At 35.3% G+C, this 17738-nt stretch overlaps 1 protein-coding gene across 7 annotated transcripts in view; it reads left to right on the top strand.

Moving 5' to 3' along the window:
- Window positions 1–17738, top strand: part of NT5C2 (5'-nucleotidase, cytosolic II) — a 106144-nt gene that overhangs the window by 81993 nt on the left and 6413 nt on the right. For 3 of the 7 annotated variants that reach the window (XM_063101788.1, XM_063101790.1, XM_063101791.1), the window contains 8 exons: window positions 6919–7036; window positions 7832–7927; window positions 8261–8284; window positions 12911–13002; window positions 13128–13185; window positions 14227–14320; window positions 15078–15131; window positions 16657–16740. In XM_063101788.1, the coding sequence (XP_062957858.1) occupies window positions 6919–7036; window positions 7832–7927; window positions 8261–8284; window positions 12911–13002; window positions 13128–13185; window positions 14227–14320; window positions 15078–15131; window positions 16657–16740 (620 nt within the window). Of the gene's footprint in view, window positions 1–2994; window positions 3056–6918; window positions 7037–7831; window positions 7928–8260; window positions 8285–12910; window positions 13003–13127; window positions 13186–13405; window positions 13492–14226; window positions 14321–15077; window positions 15132–16656; window positions 16741–17738 lie in introns of those variants that run through there. The other 4 variants (XM_063101794.1, XM_063101789.1, XM_063101792.1 and 1 more) reach the window with 4 other exon arrangements.

The following is a 17738-nucleotide window of genomic DNA, read 5'->3' as shown; positions in this document are numbered from 1 at the left end:
ACCTTATGAATAAAACCTGCTGGGTGAGGGAACACTAACAGTTGGTTACTTAAGCAGATCATGAAGATGTTGTGATTCCTTGTTTGGTTTTGACAGTAAAGTGAAGGAATCAGATTCAGATGATTACAATTGGAATAGCATTACAGGGACCAAATCAAGTGACTACATAAAGGTTCTTTTATTTCCTGTTTTGTTTTGTTTTTTTAAATCCATCAATTTGTCTTTAGGATGAATACAATAACAACATTAACGAGGATACATTGTGATTATTAATGAATGAATTTATTTCCATCTGGATTTCCAATTTATTAAGTACCTAAATTCTGTTTACTTCAAGATTCTTTGAAGAAGATAGTGAAAACATTTCCATTAAATGGGATGACTTACGTGGAATCTGACCTAAAGTCAGATTGGCTGATGGATACAACTCAGACCCATAGACCATAGTTTGACTCAGAGAGTGTTTGTTTGTTTAATTGGGTCAGTATTTTAAAATCGGGAGATTACAGGTAAAAATGTAGGTTGGCTGTTATCACACAGTTGGCAACGTAGGGCTCTCATGTCCACGGGAACGCCATCTGCAGTTGAGTAGCTACTTCCTCCTCTAGGCAAGACCTGCTCCCTCATCCCTCTTCACACGGTAATTCACTTGCCTGACTCTGACACAGGTGTTTGGAACGTATTAGCTGAATCTTAATCTTAGAAAGTTTGTCAGGTAAACTATTTTATAGTATCTTGAGATACTGGTTATAAAAATGAGTTATCTGGATAAGCCTGAACAAATCATTCATAGTTTTTAAGAAGACTTCCTGGGCTGAGTTAGTTGGCTACTTTTCTGACCCTGTATACCTTTTTAGTCACATTATGTTGTTGATCTTCTAAAACTTATGATAAATACCTAATTGTATATCCCATAGTGCACTATGAGCTATGAGCTCCTTTAGGGCAAAGACTTTGAGTTCTTTTTTTGTTCTCAGCATCTAGTACCTGGTACACAGTAGGTATCTAATCTGTTTTTATTTTCAGAAAAAAAAAATTAGGTATTTCTAATTTTTTAATTACAAGCAGCTCCTTCGGCTAAAGAGGATTTTAAAAAGTTATTTTCACACATTGTACACAATTATTGAAAATCAACACTGTACCTACCCCAGATGTATGTATAATAAATTTTTTTTTTAAAGTTATTTCAGTAATTTTCAGTTTTTCTGTCTAAGATTGAAAACAGTACTGAAGATACAAAGTTCCTAGTACGTGTACAGGTTCTCAGATTGAGAAAATTTTGTTAGGTAATTTTTTTTCACTTTATTTTAAAATAAATATTCTTTTGATATTCTTAGTATGTTTTAAACAAATAAATCTCTTTGTTACCGTTTAATTTTGCCTTTGCAATGAACTGAAATTGGCAGTCTTTCAAACTCCACTTATTTACTTGTTTATATAATTAACCATTTGGGAGTTTGTTTTATGTTCCTAAAACATCTAGCTTTTTTATTTTAAGAAAATTAAGGGCCGAGCCCGTGGCGCACTCGGTAGAGTGCTGCGCTGGGAGCGCGGCGACGCTCCCGCCGCGGGTTCGGATCCTATATAAGAATGACCAGTGCACTCACTGGCTGAGTGCCGGTCACGAAAAAACGACAAACAAAATAAAAAAAATAAAATTAAAAAAAAAAAGAAAAAGAAAAAAAGAAAATTAAGATTGAGATAGTTTTAAGATACTTTTAATATCTTTCTTAGGTCATTTGTGATCTCTTGGGTTAGAGATAAAATGTTTGGCCTTCGTCCATGTTATTGTGTTAGGGTTTTCAAATAGTTTTGAGAAATGGAAAAAGCACTCTGGTATCTGTTCATGTGAAAAATGGAAAGATTTTATTTAAAATTTTCTCAATGAAAAATGTGCATTATTACCTTTTCTAGATATAGTCCCAGAGACCTGAAATAGTGTAGCCTAATAACTAAATAGGGAATGTTGTTGTTGATCACATTTATAGCATAAAAGCAAATAACTATTCTTGAGGGGTTGGGTTGCATTTTTGTTCTTAGTTAAAAACCACTGTTGGTGGTGGTTTTTCCCAGTTGTAATGTGTTTAGGACTTTTAGACATTCTACATTTGATCATTTCTGCTCTTCTATCAAGTACCATCTACTTTTCACAAAAAATCCAGGAGTTGGAGGAGTCCAACCACGTTTTCAAAAACCTAAACGTCTCTGGGGAAAATGACTCCCTATAAAGTTAAACATAATGCATATCTTAAGAAGGTCAGTATGTTTAAAAGATGTATGCTTCAACTCAATATTTTACTAGACTACGTAGTTTCTTTTAACTTTATGAAGTAGAGTATTGTAACTGCTTACTGAGGGCAGATATCCTCTGAGAAAATCAAAAGAAAAAATTTCCTTCCATTCCAAATTTCGACATCTAGTTAGATTTTTAGCTGCATGCAGTTGGTTCTAGTATATATCAAGATGACAAATTTAGGTGTTGGAAGAATGGAGAAGTGGATAGGTAGACATAGACTTAGCTTAAATGGGTACTTGAAAGTATTGTGTAACTGCTTTGGTTTGTTTTTATATTATTTATTCAGGCTGTTTCACTAGCCATAGTTTAATTTTAAATACCATTTACCAGCCTCATTCAATTTCTATCATATTAACCTGAAATGTACTAGAGAAAATAAACCAAGACAAATTATTTTTGTCTGTCTTTTGACTTAACATTTCAGGATTAGACTTGGCTTCTATTCCAGATTCAGGGTTCCAGAAGTGTAAATAATACACAATATTTAGGCTTGTCTTCAATACCCTTGTTTTGTTATAGCCAATTAGGCTGATTTTAGTGATGGTCAGAGGCTTCTAAATAGGAGGGCAGCAGTAACTCCTGTGTACCAATTTCCAAATGGTGTCTCTGTGTTCCAGCCCATCACAACAGTTTTAAAACCAGCTTTTGTTTTTGTTTTTGTTTTGTTTTGTTTTGTTGCTTTGTTTGTTTTTTAACAGGAGAGCCAGTGTAACTCCTTCAAGACTGGAGTGATACACACTGCATCTGCATCTGCCTCATGTGAGTTCTCATTTTGGCAGCAGCACTCTGCTAGGCTGGAACCTCTGTGGAGGTTTGCCCTTTATTTTTCTAAAAGCTATAAACTACTACACAGTGTGTCTTGGTGGCAAAGGTAAAAAGTGCATGAGAATTCCAAACTTCCCCACAGAAAGTTTTTGGCTCGTTCCAAAGGGACCTTCTCCTCTAACATAGGTTCTATCTTGTATTAGTAGCATCTACTCAAATCAGAGCCTACAACTTTCATCCCCACAACATGCAGTTTATTTTTTGAAGAACTGTTTTTTTCCTTGCAGATTATGGAGTAAATAATATCTTGAAATATTCTCTGTAGATTCAACTTTCAAAGCTTTGGTTGTTCTCTTTATAGTCTAGTTATGTAATCTGAGAACACTGTGTGCTGTCCTAGTGGCTGAAGCAGTCCTCTTTTTTGGACTCTGGCCCTTAAAATAACTTCTTTCTTTGTCTTTGGATATTGGATAAGTTGGGGGTAGGCCTGAGGACCTTCTTGGAGGAAAAAAATAAGCAGTTAATGTGTGAGGTTGTGTTTACTCTGAAGCTCTTGGCTGGGTTTTTGAACCAGAGAAAGTCAGCTATAAAAGTTGAGCTTGAAGCTGTGCATTATTTACTTGCCACAGTTTTGTGAGAGAAATTGAAATTAGAGTCTTCGCAGCTGTGGAGAGGCATAGAGCTCTATAGTCCAAGGTGATTATATATGGTTCCCTACAAATCTGAGGTTGGCTTTGAAGGGCTTGGATGATTTATAAAGGAATTTTGCTTTTTTTGTTATTTTATTTTTATTTTTTAAGGAATGGTGGTACTTAATAAGCTTCAGGAATTTTTACCACCGGGTCGGAACAAATATGTTTCTTCCTGAGGGACACTTAGAATAAAACACCTAAGTTCATGCTCTGTGCAGGTGCAGTGCTGCTGCTTCAGACATGGTTGTAGTGTATAGTTCTCTAGTAGATGATTTAATGACCTGGGATTTAGTGTTGCTGAAATGATTATCCGGGAAGCTTATGAGAAAATGTCAATAGCTTGTAGATCTTACTGATTAATATAGAACTTGATGAAATAGTGTTGTCAAAGTGGAACATGGACTCTCCTTTGCTAAATCCATTCCCACCTGTGACTAGAGCAATTTATTTTGGACTCGTTGAAAGAAATTGGTGGAAGAAGTAGTGTGTTTCCATACCCGAGCTTAAGTTTTGATGGCCTGTGTAATCTGCAAATTCATTTTTAGCAGTGGGGGGTAGTATACCTCACCACAAAGAGCTTTGGATGAGACTCAGAGAGACGTAAATTCTGGCTTTATCTAATTTTTATAACTTTAGGTTACAGCAAATGGGGAAGATATATCATATTTTTAGGAAATACCCTGTACTCACTGAGAGAGGAAGTTTAAAGTATTTATTTGTATAGGTGGAATTTCTAGAACGTCACCTCAGTTGAACACTTGGGAAGTTCTGCCCTGTGAATAAATACAATGGCAAATGTATAGTGTTTTATTTTCTGCTATTCTAGTATTTGTGCTGGCAAAGTGGGGATTTGAGATTTTTCCCACTGTAATTTTTTTTTTACTAAAATATCTGAATAAATTAATTTGAGCTTCAATCCAAATTGTCTCATAGACATAGATTTGAATTACCAATTATTTTATTGCTTTATTAATTATCTAATTCTTTAGGGAAAAATGCTGATTTAGGGGTGAGCCTGGGTGGGGCAATTAAGGTTTATTTTTTGTCTCCCATTCTTAAGGCATAGCCAACAAATTATCCTTCTGAAAAATTAATTGAAAACATTTTATATGGGCCAAATCCTATAAGAATGAATGTCAGTAGACCCAAATTACTTAGCTGTACTGGAATTTTATTTCATTGAATATTGTTTGAAATAAGTAGGGCTTTGGTTAGGATTGAGAAATAATTTTTGTTTTATGGAAATTTTGTTAAAATGAGATTTACTTGCATTTGGGATGGGAACTTGGGACAGGGAGAGGGGGAAAAGTGGGAATTGTTATTTTATATTCTCAACATAACTCAAGTTTACATCAGTAGGCACCATGCTGTACTGGTTTTATGATGGTACACCAGCTCTTACTCCGTGTGTGTGAATATGTAACACTTCCTTTACCTCAGTGTGCATCATACAGATTTAGGAATTCCACAATTAAGGCTGTAACAAGTTTTTTTTTTTTTTCTTTTGGGTGGGGGCGTAAGGCAAGAGTTGAGGGGAGGAAAGATATATAGCCAGTTCTGAAAATGTTAGCCAGGATTAGTATTAGCATTAAATTACTATTACCCCCAAGACAACAAAAGAAACAGACGGCTTCTTTTGGCATTGTTCTAATGAAATGAGACTCAGACATCTCCTAAAGGACCTTAAAAGTTTTAGGCTTCTGTTTTTTAAATCTCACAAATGTTTATTAAAGGATTTTGAAAGTCCAGCTTTCTTTTTTAAAATTTCAATTTAATTAAAAAAATAAATACATAATTAATATGTTAAAAATTTTAAAGGTACAGAAAGTACATGAAAGTCTTCCTTCCTCTTAGTCACTCAGTTCCCTTCTTTGGAGGCAACCAGTATTACTGGTTCGTTTTATGTATTTCCAGAAATATTCTAAACGATTGATTTTGGAAAGGGAAATTGACTTGTATTCATTAAAATATTAGTACTAATTTGGATAGGTAGATTAATTGCAATGAAAAATCAGTTTGAGCTGTAAGCTGAAGGTGTTAATACAAGGAAGATCTATAATAATATAATAAAATAGTTGTGTTATTATGAAACTACAAGAATAGGATGGATATTTTTGCCTCATTTGGCACTTAGCAAGCTGGCAGGTGTTTTTTGTTTTGTTTAATACGGATTACACACTCCTAGAGACGGAAGAAAAGTATGCTTACCTAAATATTTCATTTGGAAGACACCTATTTAAAGAAGTAACATTTTCTTTATGCTCATCTGCAGTGATAACTCTAAAAAATTTCAGACATATACAGAGGTAGAGAGAAACCCCCATAATCTGAAATCCATGTTATTTGACCTGTAGCAAACTCAGTATGCTCCTTTGGCGGATGAGAGATATATTTTTCTTATACACATTTGCCTGTACCCATCCTGCCATAATCACGTTTTAAAAATGAGTCATAATTTTTTCATGTCTAATTCCAAGTTCACATTCAGGTTTCCCTAATTGTCTCAGACATGCCTTTTTATGGTTGGTTTGCAGAAATAACTTTAAAATGCAATTTTGATGGCTAATAACATCGATAGGGCTCATAAGAAAACAAGTTAATCTGACAAGTAGAACAAATATGTTGATTAGAGAAGGAATATAAAGGAACTACCAAGCCAAATGGTAATTCTAAAAATAGACTTTTTTTATAAAAACTCATTTTGAAGGATTCCTGTGTCAGTTATTCACATCAGTGCAGCCTTCAGCATGTATAGACCTCTCTTACCTACCTAGTTTTCTGTTTACTCATATTCTCATGGTTAATATCACAGCTGTGCATATTAGTTTTTTTTGCCTTTAGACTATGGGAATGAAAGAATAGATAAAGGAAAAAAAATATTTGGAATAGTTTTCATAAGAATGAAGGAACTATTCTAAAGTGTTTGACAATTCATCTTGTTGCTGCTGCTTCTGTTGTAATATGACCTATTTCCACAGACTAATAATAGAGTTCTTTAATTACTTGGAGTAGTATAGAACATTGTGTTTGAGGGTAAATAAAAAAAATGGTAGATTTAGGAGGAGGGAGGAATGGGGAAAGAGTAGAAACTCATTCATTTTTAATGAGTTTTGTTTTAATTTGCTGTTCTTTATCCTGACTAACGAGAACCTTCTCTTTATGCAGTATACAAGTCCCCGGAGTATGAGTCCCTTGGCTTTGAGCTTACTGTGGAGAGATTAGTTTCTATTGGCTACCCTCAGGAGCTGCTCAGCTTTGCTTATGATTCTACATTCCCTACCAGGTAATTTTTCAAGATATTTTTGGATTAAGACCACTTCCTCTACCCCCAAAATTAGGAATTTCAAATTTATCCCTGACTCCACCCCCCCACCCCCCACCAAAAAAATCAAATAATTCTTTGTTGTTTTTGGTTGGTATTGATTCTAAAAATGCCATGAACTTTTCATATACACCAGATCTTTTGTGTTCTTGAATTGAGTTCAGTTTATTACTATTGAAGAAGTTCCACTTGTGGGTAAGAAAAGGGATTATTAAAATTGATGTGCAGTAGTCATAGATAGTTCTACCTTTGGCCATTGGAAAGCAGTTACGTGTTTTGTTAATACACTTAACTTGGTAGTCAGAGGCATCTTGGAAGTTTGCATTTCTGGATTTGATAGGGAAGATTTAAGATTAAGAAAGATGATGTTTATTTGAGATGCTATCATATGTATCCCACATACAACATCTAATAGAGGAAAATAGGACATCTCAGTTGTCCAAGGACAAGACTCTGCTTTCGAGTGGCACCTGCTGTATTAAGAGGAATTAAAGTTAACACCTTTTTTGATTAAGCTCATACTCCTTACAGTAAACAATTGTGATGATTTATCTATCTGGACGGAGTAAATATTTTTTAGTTGCTCTGGGATTAGTTTTTAAGATTTTACTCACTCACTTTTAGCCTCTAAGATTATATTTGAGTTGCTGCAAAGCTTGAATTAGATAATCTTAGTTCATGGTGATTGAGTAGTACTACATAAAATTATTACCTGTATTCCTTTGCATTATCAATAATATGTTCATTTTCACATAGGGGACTTGTCTTTGACACACTATATGGAAATCTTTTGAAAGTCGATGCCTATGGAAACCTCTTGGTCTGTGCACACGGATTTAACTTCATAAGGGGGTGAGTGCAAAGAATATTTTGCCTCTTCCTAATGTTTTTATAGTTAAACAATATAAAGATGACATTGTCTCCCCAGATGTAATATACTTCCCTATTCCTTCTATCATTAAAGAGCAATTCCTTTACATAAGGATAATTAACAGTTATTTATTAGGCAGTTAGAACCAAACTGACTTATAAATACAGTTAGCAATTATATTTTGTTTAAATTAAGCACCTTCTAATTATACAGTGTCCAACAAAGCTAATCTTGAAACTTGCCCCCCCAAAACTGTAGTAGTTTTGAACTTATTTGAAATTCTAAGATTTTTTATTTTCTCCTTTTTAATACAGTTCTCAGGTAGCTGCACAGAAGAGGTATGTACATAACAGTGTTTGGATAAATTTTAAACTACAGAAATTTAAGTGATTAAAAGATTTTTAATAGTTAATACATTGTTTTTTATATTCTAATGAATAGCTTCAGACGTTTGATTGTGTGATTAAAATTTTTAAAAATAGGGTTAAAAATGGATACAGGAAAATAATATTTGAAACAAATCAGGATAAGCTTTATTTTCATAATCAGAATATTTCCACTATTGTCACTAACTTGGACTTTGCACCCTGGTAAACAGCAGATAAAATTTAGCATCTGCTATTTTTGTGTGTACGTGAAACATCCTAATATAATATTTATTCCTTAAATCTTAATATCACAATTTGACAACTTCTCTAATTGTGGCTTTACAGTTACACATTTTCTTTACTGTTGTACTACATTATTTACTATTGACACTATTGAGGTTAGAACAGCAACTTTTTTTTTTTAACTTCTCAATATACATTATAGTCGATTTTCATGACCCTTTACCTGTTCCTCTTCCTCACTCCCTCTCTCCCCTCTCCCCCTACATCATTATCTGTTCACTTGTCTTAAAAAGTAGAACAGCAACTTTTTTTTTTTTTGACCGGTAAGGGGATCGCAACCCTCGGCACTGTGTTGTCTGCACCACACTCAGCCAGTGAGCGCACCGGCCATGCCTATATAGGATCAGAACCTGGAGCCTCGGGGGGCGCTACCAGCACAGCACTCTCCCAAGTGAGCCATGGGGCCAGCCCAGAACAGCAACTTTTAAAAACCAAAATAGATTGTGTCATTTTCTCATGTAACTTTTCCATATATTATTCATTATTGATGGCAAAGTAGTAAAAACACCACAGTCGACCTTGAAAGTGTTAAAAGGTGTCTTTTTGACAAATAACTTTTGTGATAAGATGTACAAACTAACTGACATTGTACCAGAGCTGCTTTTCAATCTGAGGTGACAGCAGTGCACCACTTAGAACTGAAGAATCTGATACAAGTCTCTTCAATTGGTGTTACTGACATTACATGGGCTTAAAGATGTCAAGGTATACATAGTGAGAACAGTGTGACGTAAACACTCACCTTGACACATCTAGGCCAGTATAACATCCGCCTTTCTTTTATTGTTCCTTTCATGAGCAGTTTGTTCAAGATTTATGAATATTAGGAAGCAGGATTTAAAACATGAAGTGATTGCAGGTAGGACTAGTAACCTAAGTTGTTTTACATACATATATTGTCACTATAATTCAGAATCCCAATGAAGATGAACCAGGGTTCTATTGATGTCTGAAAAGGGATTTTTGTGCTATGGTGGATGGGTAGGCCAAGAAGAAAAGGAAGAGAAAAAGTTCAATAAATTAGTACTTCAATCAAATTTACTATATCAAGATCCACAGACCTCCTCTCTTCCCCCAAATAAGCCAGTAAAGTTTCCAAATAGTTCCTTTAGAAATACATTTAATAGTGTTTCAAAAATAAGTAATTTATGAGTAAATGCAGAATCATTCAAACAGTACCTCTCACTCTGTAGTCTTTAGAGTCAAAATGAAAAGTCAGTGGAAAGAGACACTGAAGATGGAGGAAAAGGGAGAGGTAGTTACTGAAGTATAGCAGTGGACAAGGCTGGAAGGGAACTTAGGACTCCATCAGGCATCACCTTACCTGCCTTGCTAATGAGTTGGGACCTCTTTTTTTGAACAGATTTTTATTCCATGGGTCACAGTGAGTTAGCACTAAATTGTACTATAATGTATTTTTCCCAACTCCAAGTGTAGGATTGCTGCTTTTAGATACATTACTTCCCCCTGAATTGATTTTTATTTAAAATATATATTAGCATGATTTGACACTTAAACAAAATTTAATTGCTAACTATATAAATAAATTTGGGTTCTAACTGCCTAATAAATATTAACTCTTTTTTTAAAGGAATTGCTCTTTAATGATGGAGGGAATTGGAAAGTATATTATTTCTTTTTTTAAAAAGATGACTGGTAAGGGGATCTTAACCCTTGACTTGGTGTTGTCAGCACCACGCTTAGCCAGTGAGCTAACCGGCCATCCCTATATGGTATCCGAACCCATGGCCTTGGTGTTATCAGCACCACACTCTCCCGAGTGAGCCACGGCTGGTCCAGAAAGTATATTATTTCTAAGGAGACAATGTCATCTTACTAAACCTGACTGAGTACATTGTTACTATTCCCTTACACCTTATTTTTCATGACAGAAAATCTTGGAAGCTAGAAGATGAAGGGACTGGCTAGTTAGCTCAGTTGGTTAGAGCATGGTGCTGATAACACCAAGGTCCAGGGTTTGATCCCTGTACCAGCCAGTTGCCAAAAAAAAAAAGTATATCATAGAAAATGAGATATTCTGCAAAGTTATTCTTTATTGGGAACTCTTATTTCAGAAAAGTGGCTAAGGGGAGCTAATGTGATTTTATATGTCTAACTGGAGTTTATGCCATTTGTAGTTAACACACTAACCCTAACAACGCTAACCCAAGCAGGAATTTACTCAAGTCACTCTGAGTATGAACTTTAAATTCAGTTTCCATTTAGATTTATTAATCTTCATATAGATACTGTGAGAATCGTACATTTTTATATTTCAGTCTTTCTTCCTTTTAGTTTCTTTGAAACATTTTATTAATACTATCCCCTTCTTGAAGTGTTTCATTTCACTCTCCAAGCTTCTTATGCATCTCTAACAAATTGTTTCACTGGCTTTTTTTCTTTTAAACCCTGAATATTCTCCATGGTTCTATTCTCAGTCTCTTCTTTGTATGCTAACTGGCCTCATCTACTCTCACAGTTTTCATGATTTTATCTGTTACCTTATTCATAGATGATCCCAGTTATCCCTCAAGCCTGAATCTTCAAGTTCTTGACCTTCGTTTGTAATTGCCTGTTACAAATCTGTTTACTTCAAGTGTAGTGTAGCCAAAATAGCACTCCTCTTTCATTCATTTCTTGTCCAGGTTCCACCTCTCAGAGATACCTTAGCACGAGGATCATCGTTTTTGACTCTTAATGTCCCTCATCTGCCACATCCAGTCAGTTGCCTGGTCATTGTACCTTGGCAGTCTCTCTTGAATACATTCTTTCTTTTCATTTCTTTTGTCACCACTGTAGGACAGGCCCTCCTGTTTTCATCCAGACTATTGCAGTAACCACCTAACTGATTTCCCAATACAGTCATTCCTTGGTACCTGTGAGGTTGATACCTGGACCTCCCTCAGATACCAAAGTGCATGGATGCTCAAGTCTCCAATATGAAATGGCATAGTATCTGCATGTAATCAATGCATATCCTCCCTTATACTTTAAATCATCTCTAGACTACTTACAATACCTAAACAATGTAAACACTATGTAAATATATTATACTGTGTTGTTTAGGGAATAATGACAAGAAAACAAAGTTTGTACATGTTCAATATAGACACTTTTGTCTTTTCAAATATTTTTGATCCATGATTGGTTGAATCTGTGGGTATGGAACCCACATATTCAGAGGGCTGGCTAGACTTTGTCTCTGTATCAGTTAGCTTTTGCTGCATAATAAATTACTTTAAAACTTAGTGGCTTAAAACAATGACCATTTTGTTTAGCTCAAAATTGTGAGTGTCAGCTGGGCAATTCTGGGGTAGCTCAGCTGATCTCTCTGGGCTCTTTCATGTGTCTGTGATCAGCTGGCAGATCAGCTGGCAGCTGATCTAGAGTGGCCTCACTCACATGTCTGGCAGTGGGCAAGGCTGTTGTCTAAGAACCCTCATTTTTACATGTAGTCTTTTATCCTCCAGCAGACTGTCTCACTCTCATTCACATAGGAGTCTCAGGGTTCCAAGTGCAGCAGGAGAGGGCAAACACCAATACACAAGTGTTTTCCAAGTCTCTGCTTGGATCCCATTTGCTGCTGTTCAAGCTTATATTTAAGGATGGAGAAATAGACTAAGCCTCTAATGGGAGGAGCCATAAAGTTGCATCACAAAGGGGCAAGAAGAATATGCGGATATTTTTGTAGTATATCATATTTTCTTTCTCCAGTTTATCCTAAAACTTATTAATTTAATCTTTTTACAACTCAGCTCTGATGAGTGTATCCCTCTGCTTAAAAAGTGTCAGTAGCACCCTCTGAATGAAATATAGGAACAATAGTGTGATCTGCTTCAACTCATCTTTCTAGCTTTATTTTTCTCTGTTCCCCCATCTCTACTCAAACTGAACTAGTTTCTGAACTGGTGCACCTCGCCTTTAGGACCAAATCAAATGCCACCACTTAATGAATCCCTCCTAGATTTTCTTCTCATTCCTCTCTACCCCTTAAGTTGAAATGGTTTCCCCTTCCTCAGGTTTCTTGTAGCCCTTTGCACCTTCCTTGTAGTTGTGATTTTTTACCTTGTAATTGTATTTGTATGACTCACCTCCTCTACCAGACTGAGAGCTCTTTAAGAACTGGAACCTGAGGCTGTTCATCTTCATAGCTACCCATACTTAATATTTGGAACCCCGTCTTGCACATAGTCACCAAAATATTTGAATGAATTTTTGAATAATGCGTATTTCCCACAATTATCATCATGCTAATTCTTTGAATGTCAGCTAATTTTTAAAATTTTCTTTCAGACCAGAAACTAGAGAGCAGTATCCAAATAAATTTATCCAACGAGATGACACTGAAAGATTTTACATTCTGAACACACTATTCAACCTACCAGGTAGACTCGTTCTATACTGATGTTTTCCCTTCTTTCCATGACCATTTGTCTGCTCAAGGGAGATAATGAAATAAGTTTGAATTATTTCACTTATAGCTTATGAATATCTGTTCTTCATTTTTCAGAGACCTACCTGTTGGCCTGCCTAGTAGATTTTTTTACTAATTGTCCCAGATATTCCAGGTGTGTATATACTATAATTTTCTTCTTCCAATTGATTTTTTAAATTAATGCACAGGGTTTTAGAGAACTGGCCATTGTAGGTCTTTTCTGCTTTTCTAAAGTGAATTTAGTGCTAGTGAGAGATGCAACATTGCCAGCCTGAGAGATGGGACAGCACCAGCAGCTCCATGCAGGCTCTCACCTCCCACACGGCCCCTCTCCTTGCCAGTGTGCTGCAGCCATGTTTGGAAGGGACCACTTCTGATTGGCTTCTCCTGGGAATGAAGACGGCCAGCAGAGGTGCTAATTGTGACAACTGAGTGGGAGGTTTGTGTGATGATTATCTGTCCAAGCAGAATTACACTAAAACCCCCCAACTCATTTCACAGAAGCTACCCAGGAGCCATTCAGGGATGGTAATTTAGTTTCATTCCCAGGCCCAGCAAGATTTGATTGAGGAATAAATACTGTTTATCTTCCCTAAAGTAAAATTTTGCTTAAGTCTTGAACAAGTTATCCTCTCCTTTTAGGGAGAATTGTGTAGCCAGTACTGAAAGTTTAGTCGTGTATGCCAGTGTTTGCTAACTTATCCTCTTTAGGCCTTATCTACTTCAAGACACTATTATTGGTGGAAAACTGAGTCAGTAAGCTAAATAGACAATGGACAATACCTTTGTACTTAGGGACAATGTAAGAAAAATCAAGGTGGAAAGAATCTAAATGACCAATTTTAAGTTTTAAATATTTCTTCAGTGAGAATCTGTTTCTAAAAAGTGATGAATAAAAAACCCTGATATTTCTGGAACTTTGGCCTCTTAATTTCCATTCAGTATACAAGTATTCTTCTATCACTTTGTATTTGTTTACAATTATTGTATTCCATTGAACACTATAGTCATTGCTGGTGGTCAAAAATGGATTTTCACTAGGGAGTATTTTCCTAATTAGCCACAACTTTTACCCATCTGTTATGGAATCTTTGGGCCCCCTGGGCAATTTTTTATATTCATTTTATTTATCCCCTTTTGGATTCTCTGTCATGTTCTTTTCATCTTTCTGTAGCTGTGAAACAGGATTTAAAGATGGGGACCTCTTCATGTCCTACCGGAGTATGTTCCAGGATGTAAGAGATGCTGTTGACTGGGTTCATTACAAGGTACCTAGAAGCTTTTTCTTCACCTGCTCACTCTCTGGCATGTGTTTTATGGTCTGATAATAACTTTTCAGGTGCAAATGGAGCAGAATTTTTCCTCTGTTTGGAAAAAAAAAAAAAGGATTTGCACCCTAGTGACAGCTCTCTAGAATACATTTGTTGTTCTCTGGCTGTCCTACTCTGAGGTAATGTTGATCTTTCCTCAGTGGTGGTGCTCAGTTTCTATATTTTATTTCAGTTTCCATTTCACAAACTTACACAGAAGAGATTTTAGTGTACTAAATTTTACTTAACATATCCTTTGTGGATAACAATGGTCCATTTGTTTGGCCAAATACCTTCCATTTGACTAACAACTAGTTAATATTAAATTTACATTTACTATAAACTACTAAATAAAATATGAAATGCCTTTTAATTTCTGATTTAAAATAGAAACGGTTTTATATTTTGAAGACAAATTTTGGAGGCAGAGTTGCATCAAATCATACCTGCCACTTGTTCCTGGTCTTCTCTAGTTTATGTACTTTTCCATTTTGGTAAATACTTAAATGGCTGGCCAGTTAGCTTAGTTAGCTAGAGCATGGTGTTATAGCACCAATATCAAGGACTCAAATCACTGTACTAGCCAGCCGCCACCCCCACCCCCCAAAACAAAGAAATGTATTCAGGTTGATAGTAAACACAATTTTCCTTATAAACTAAATGGTTACAAGTTGATTTTGTTCTTTTCTTAGATCCTTTTTTTTCCTTCTCCTAGGGCTCCCTTAAGGAAAAGACAGTTGAAAATCTTGAAAAGTATGTAGTCAAAGACGTAAGTAATAAAGGGGAAAAAAGATCTGCACAATAGCTTATTTTACCTATTAGGGAAATGAATATTTATAATGAAATAGACAAGGTAAGATACTTCTTTGTCTTGGCATAGTATATGCCAAATGTAATTACCAAGTCTTCAGCCAGAGCAAAGGTCTGAGTAGTTTTTTCTGTTTGTTGATAGGAAGGAAGACCCCATATTTCATTTGTTCTTAGAGCTAATTATAATAGCAGCTAGAGGGTTACTGTGTGCACATTACTGTGCTGAGTGATTACATGCATTATCTTCCTTATAACCCTGAATTAGGTATTATTGTTACCTCGTATGTTTTATAGAATGAAAAAACTGAGGAATAGAGGGGTTAAATAACTTTCCCAGGGTCACAGAGTTACTAAGTAGTAAAGTCAAGACTCATAGTCAGATCTAACCCAAATCATAACAACTGCACTAGGTCATCTAAAAAACGTGTGTATATGTAACTATTATTTAAAACACCTTTAACCTATCAACAGGGAATAATGAGAAAAGCTTTAAAATACCTTAAATCAGTGGAAATCCTGATAAAATTTTTAAAAATTTGTAGTTTAGTCATTAGTATTGTACCCATATTAATTTCTTAGTTTTGATCATTGTACTGTGGTTATATAAGATGTTAAGGGAAGCTGGGTGAAGAATATATAAGAACTCTCTGTACTATTTTCACAACTTTACTGTAAGTCTAAAATTGTTTCAAAATAAAAAGTAAACATATACAGAGCCCCAAGATGAGAAACTTTTTTTCCCACACAGAGTAAAAATAGCAGAATATAGTTTTTTCTCAAAGTATTGTGGTCAACATTTCTTGTTTTCAGTCTTTGTGCTTCTTATTTCCACCCGCACCTCCTTATTATTTCAAGAACACTGAATAGGAAGGGTCCAGGAGAATTTGAGTGAAGGAATTTGTTTACTGTGAGAGAGGGAAAAAGTGTTTTTCTTTCCAGGCGCATCAGGAGTTAAAATTTCCTCATTTATCTGCAGGTGGATGTGGGCATTTCTAGATTGCATCTGTCTGTACGTGTCATTTCATTCTGCAAGGTTTTTTATAAAACCACGGTAAACACAATGAAGCCATATCTGATACTCTTCATAGAATGTATTTGGTGTTGATGTTTAAAATCATCTTCTCCTGGTCTCTAATACACCTAGCTCACATTACTTCGAGAAATCACAAGATAATTTAAGTTCTTTCCCAGGCAGACATCATGAAGAAGGTAGAGATGTGTTGTTAAGGACCATATAAACATATGTGTATCATTCTACATATAAATCTATATATTATATACACTGTATACTACCTGTGTTAATACTTTATTCATGCATAGTTGTGGGCCCTTAAATTCAAGATTCTGAAACCAACCAATTTACCCTGAAAAGGCATTTTCCCTATTCCTATTTCAGTGAGCAAAAATCCAGTATATATTTACCCCAAAGTGTAAAGTATAAAAATATTTGTTTTCATGTTTACTTATTATCATATAACTTTCAGGGAAAACTGCCTCTGCTTCTGAGCCGAATGAAGGAAGTAGGGAAGGTATTTCTTGCCACCAACAGTGACTATAAATATACAGATGTAAGTGCTTAATATTCATATTTATTTATTTATACAGAAGAATTATTTTGGACTAAAGAACTATGAAGATAATGAGGAGTATAGATGTTTATTAAGTGAGGGTAGTTTCTTGCTATCTCATTTTGAAAGCAGATGAAAGAAGCAAAAATATATAGCATAAGGGCTGTACTACAGTGGTTCTCAAATTTTTCAAAATATTTTAACTATTTTACCTGATTACAATTGGCTCCTTGAAGGTTTTAATATTGGAGTTATGTAAAACATTTGTGCTAATTAAAGTGGCTTCTATATCTCTTTGGAGGTTCATTTATATAAACTTGAAGTCACACCCTTTATTTATCTGTATACCTGACTTCCCTGCTTTTGAAAGTCCTGCAGCAGTAGGTGGTGCAAAGATGTTTTGAATCTCAGCCATCACTACCTCTTAACTTTAAAACTATCTTTCCCATAATTAAAGCATGTAGAAAAACTGATATAACTCCCTAACTTCATCTTAACTTTTGCTGAGACAGTTACAAGTTTATACTGCCAGCAGGAAGTTCCACACCCCCCCCCCCTTATGTAAAAACTTAAACATAAGGTAATTTGGAGTAAGGAGTCTTTACAAAGTCAGTGGTTTGTTGGCCTGGTTAGTCTAGGGACAGTGGTAAAAAGGCCAAGGTATTGTAATGTGTTATTTCCACGTGAGTCATTTAGTTTTCGCTATACCCTTACCTTACATGACCTTTACCTCCAAATGCATGTTCCAGTCCACTAGGAGAACTGGATAGCGATATATGGATGAACTTGTACAAAAACATTCCTAGAAGAAGTATATATCCTCCCTGAGAATATCAGAAGTTTTTGTTGTTGTTGTTGTTATTGGGGTTTTTTTGTTTTTTTGTTTTTTTTGGTATGATGAAGCATTAATTTCTGGCTTTCACTGCCATGATTTCATGAATTTAGGAGAAACAAGAATGTGGTGACTCCTATATTGAAAAAGCATGTTTTATGAAAAA

The sequence above is a fragment of the Cynocephalus volans genome, chromosome 7, assembly GCF_027409185.1.
Source record: "Cynocephalus volans isolate mCynVol1 chromosome 7, mCynVol1.pri, whole genome shotgun sequence".
Taxonomy (NCBI): domain Eukaryota; kingdom Metazoa; phylum Chordata; class Mammalia; order Dermoptera; family Cynocephalidae; genus Cynocephalus; species Cynocephalus volans.
This window is presented reverse-complemented; position numbering and strand designations above follow the sequence as displayed.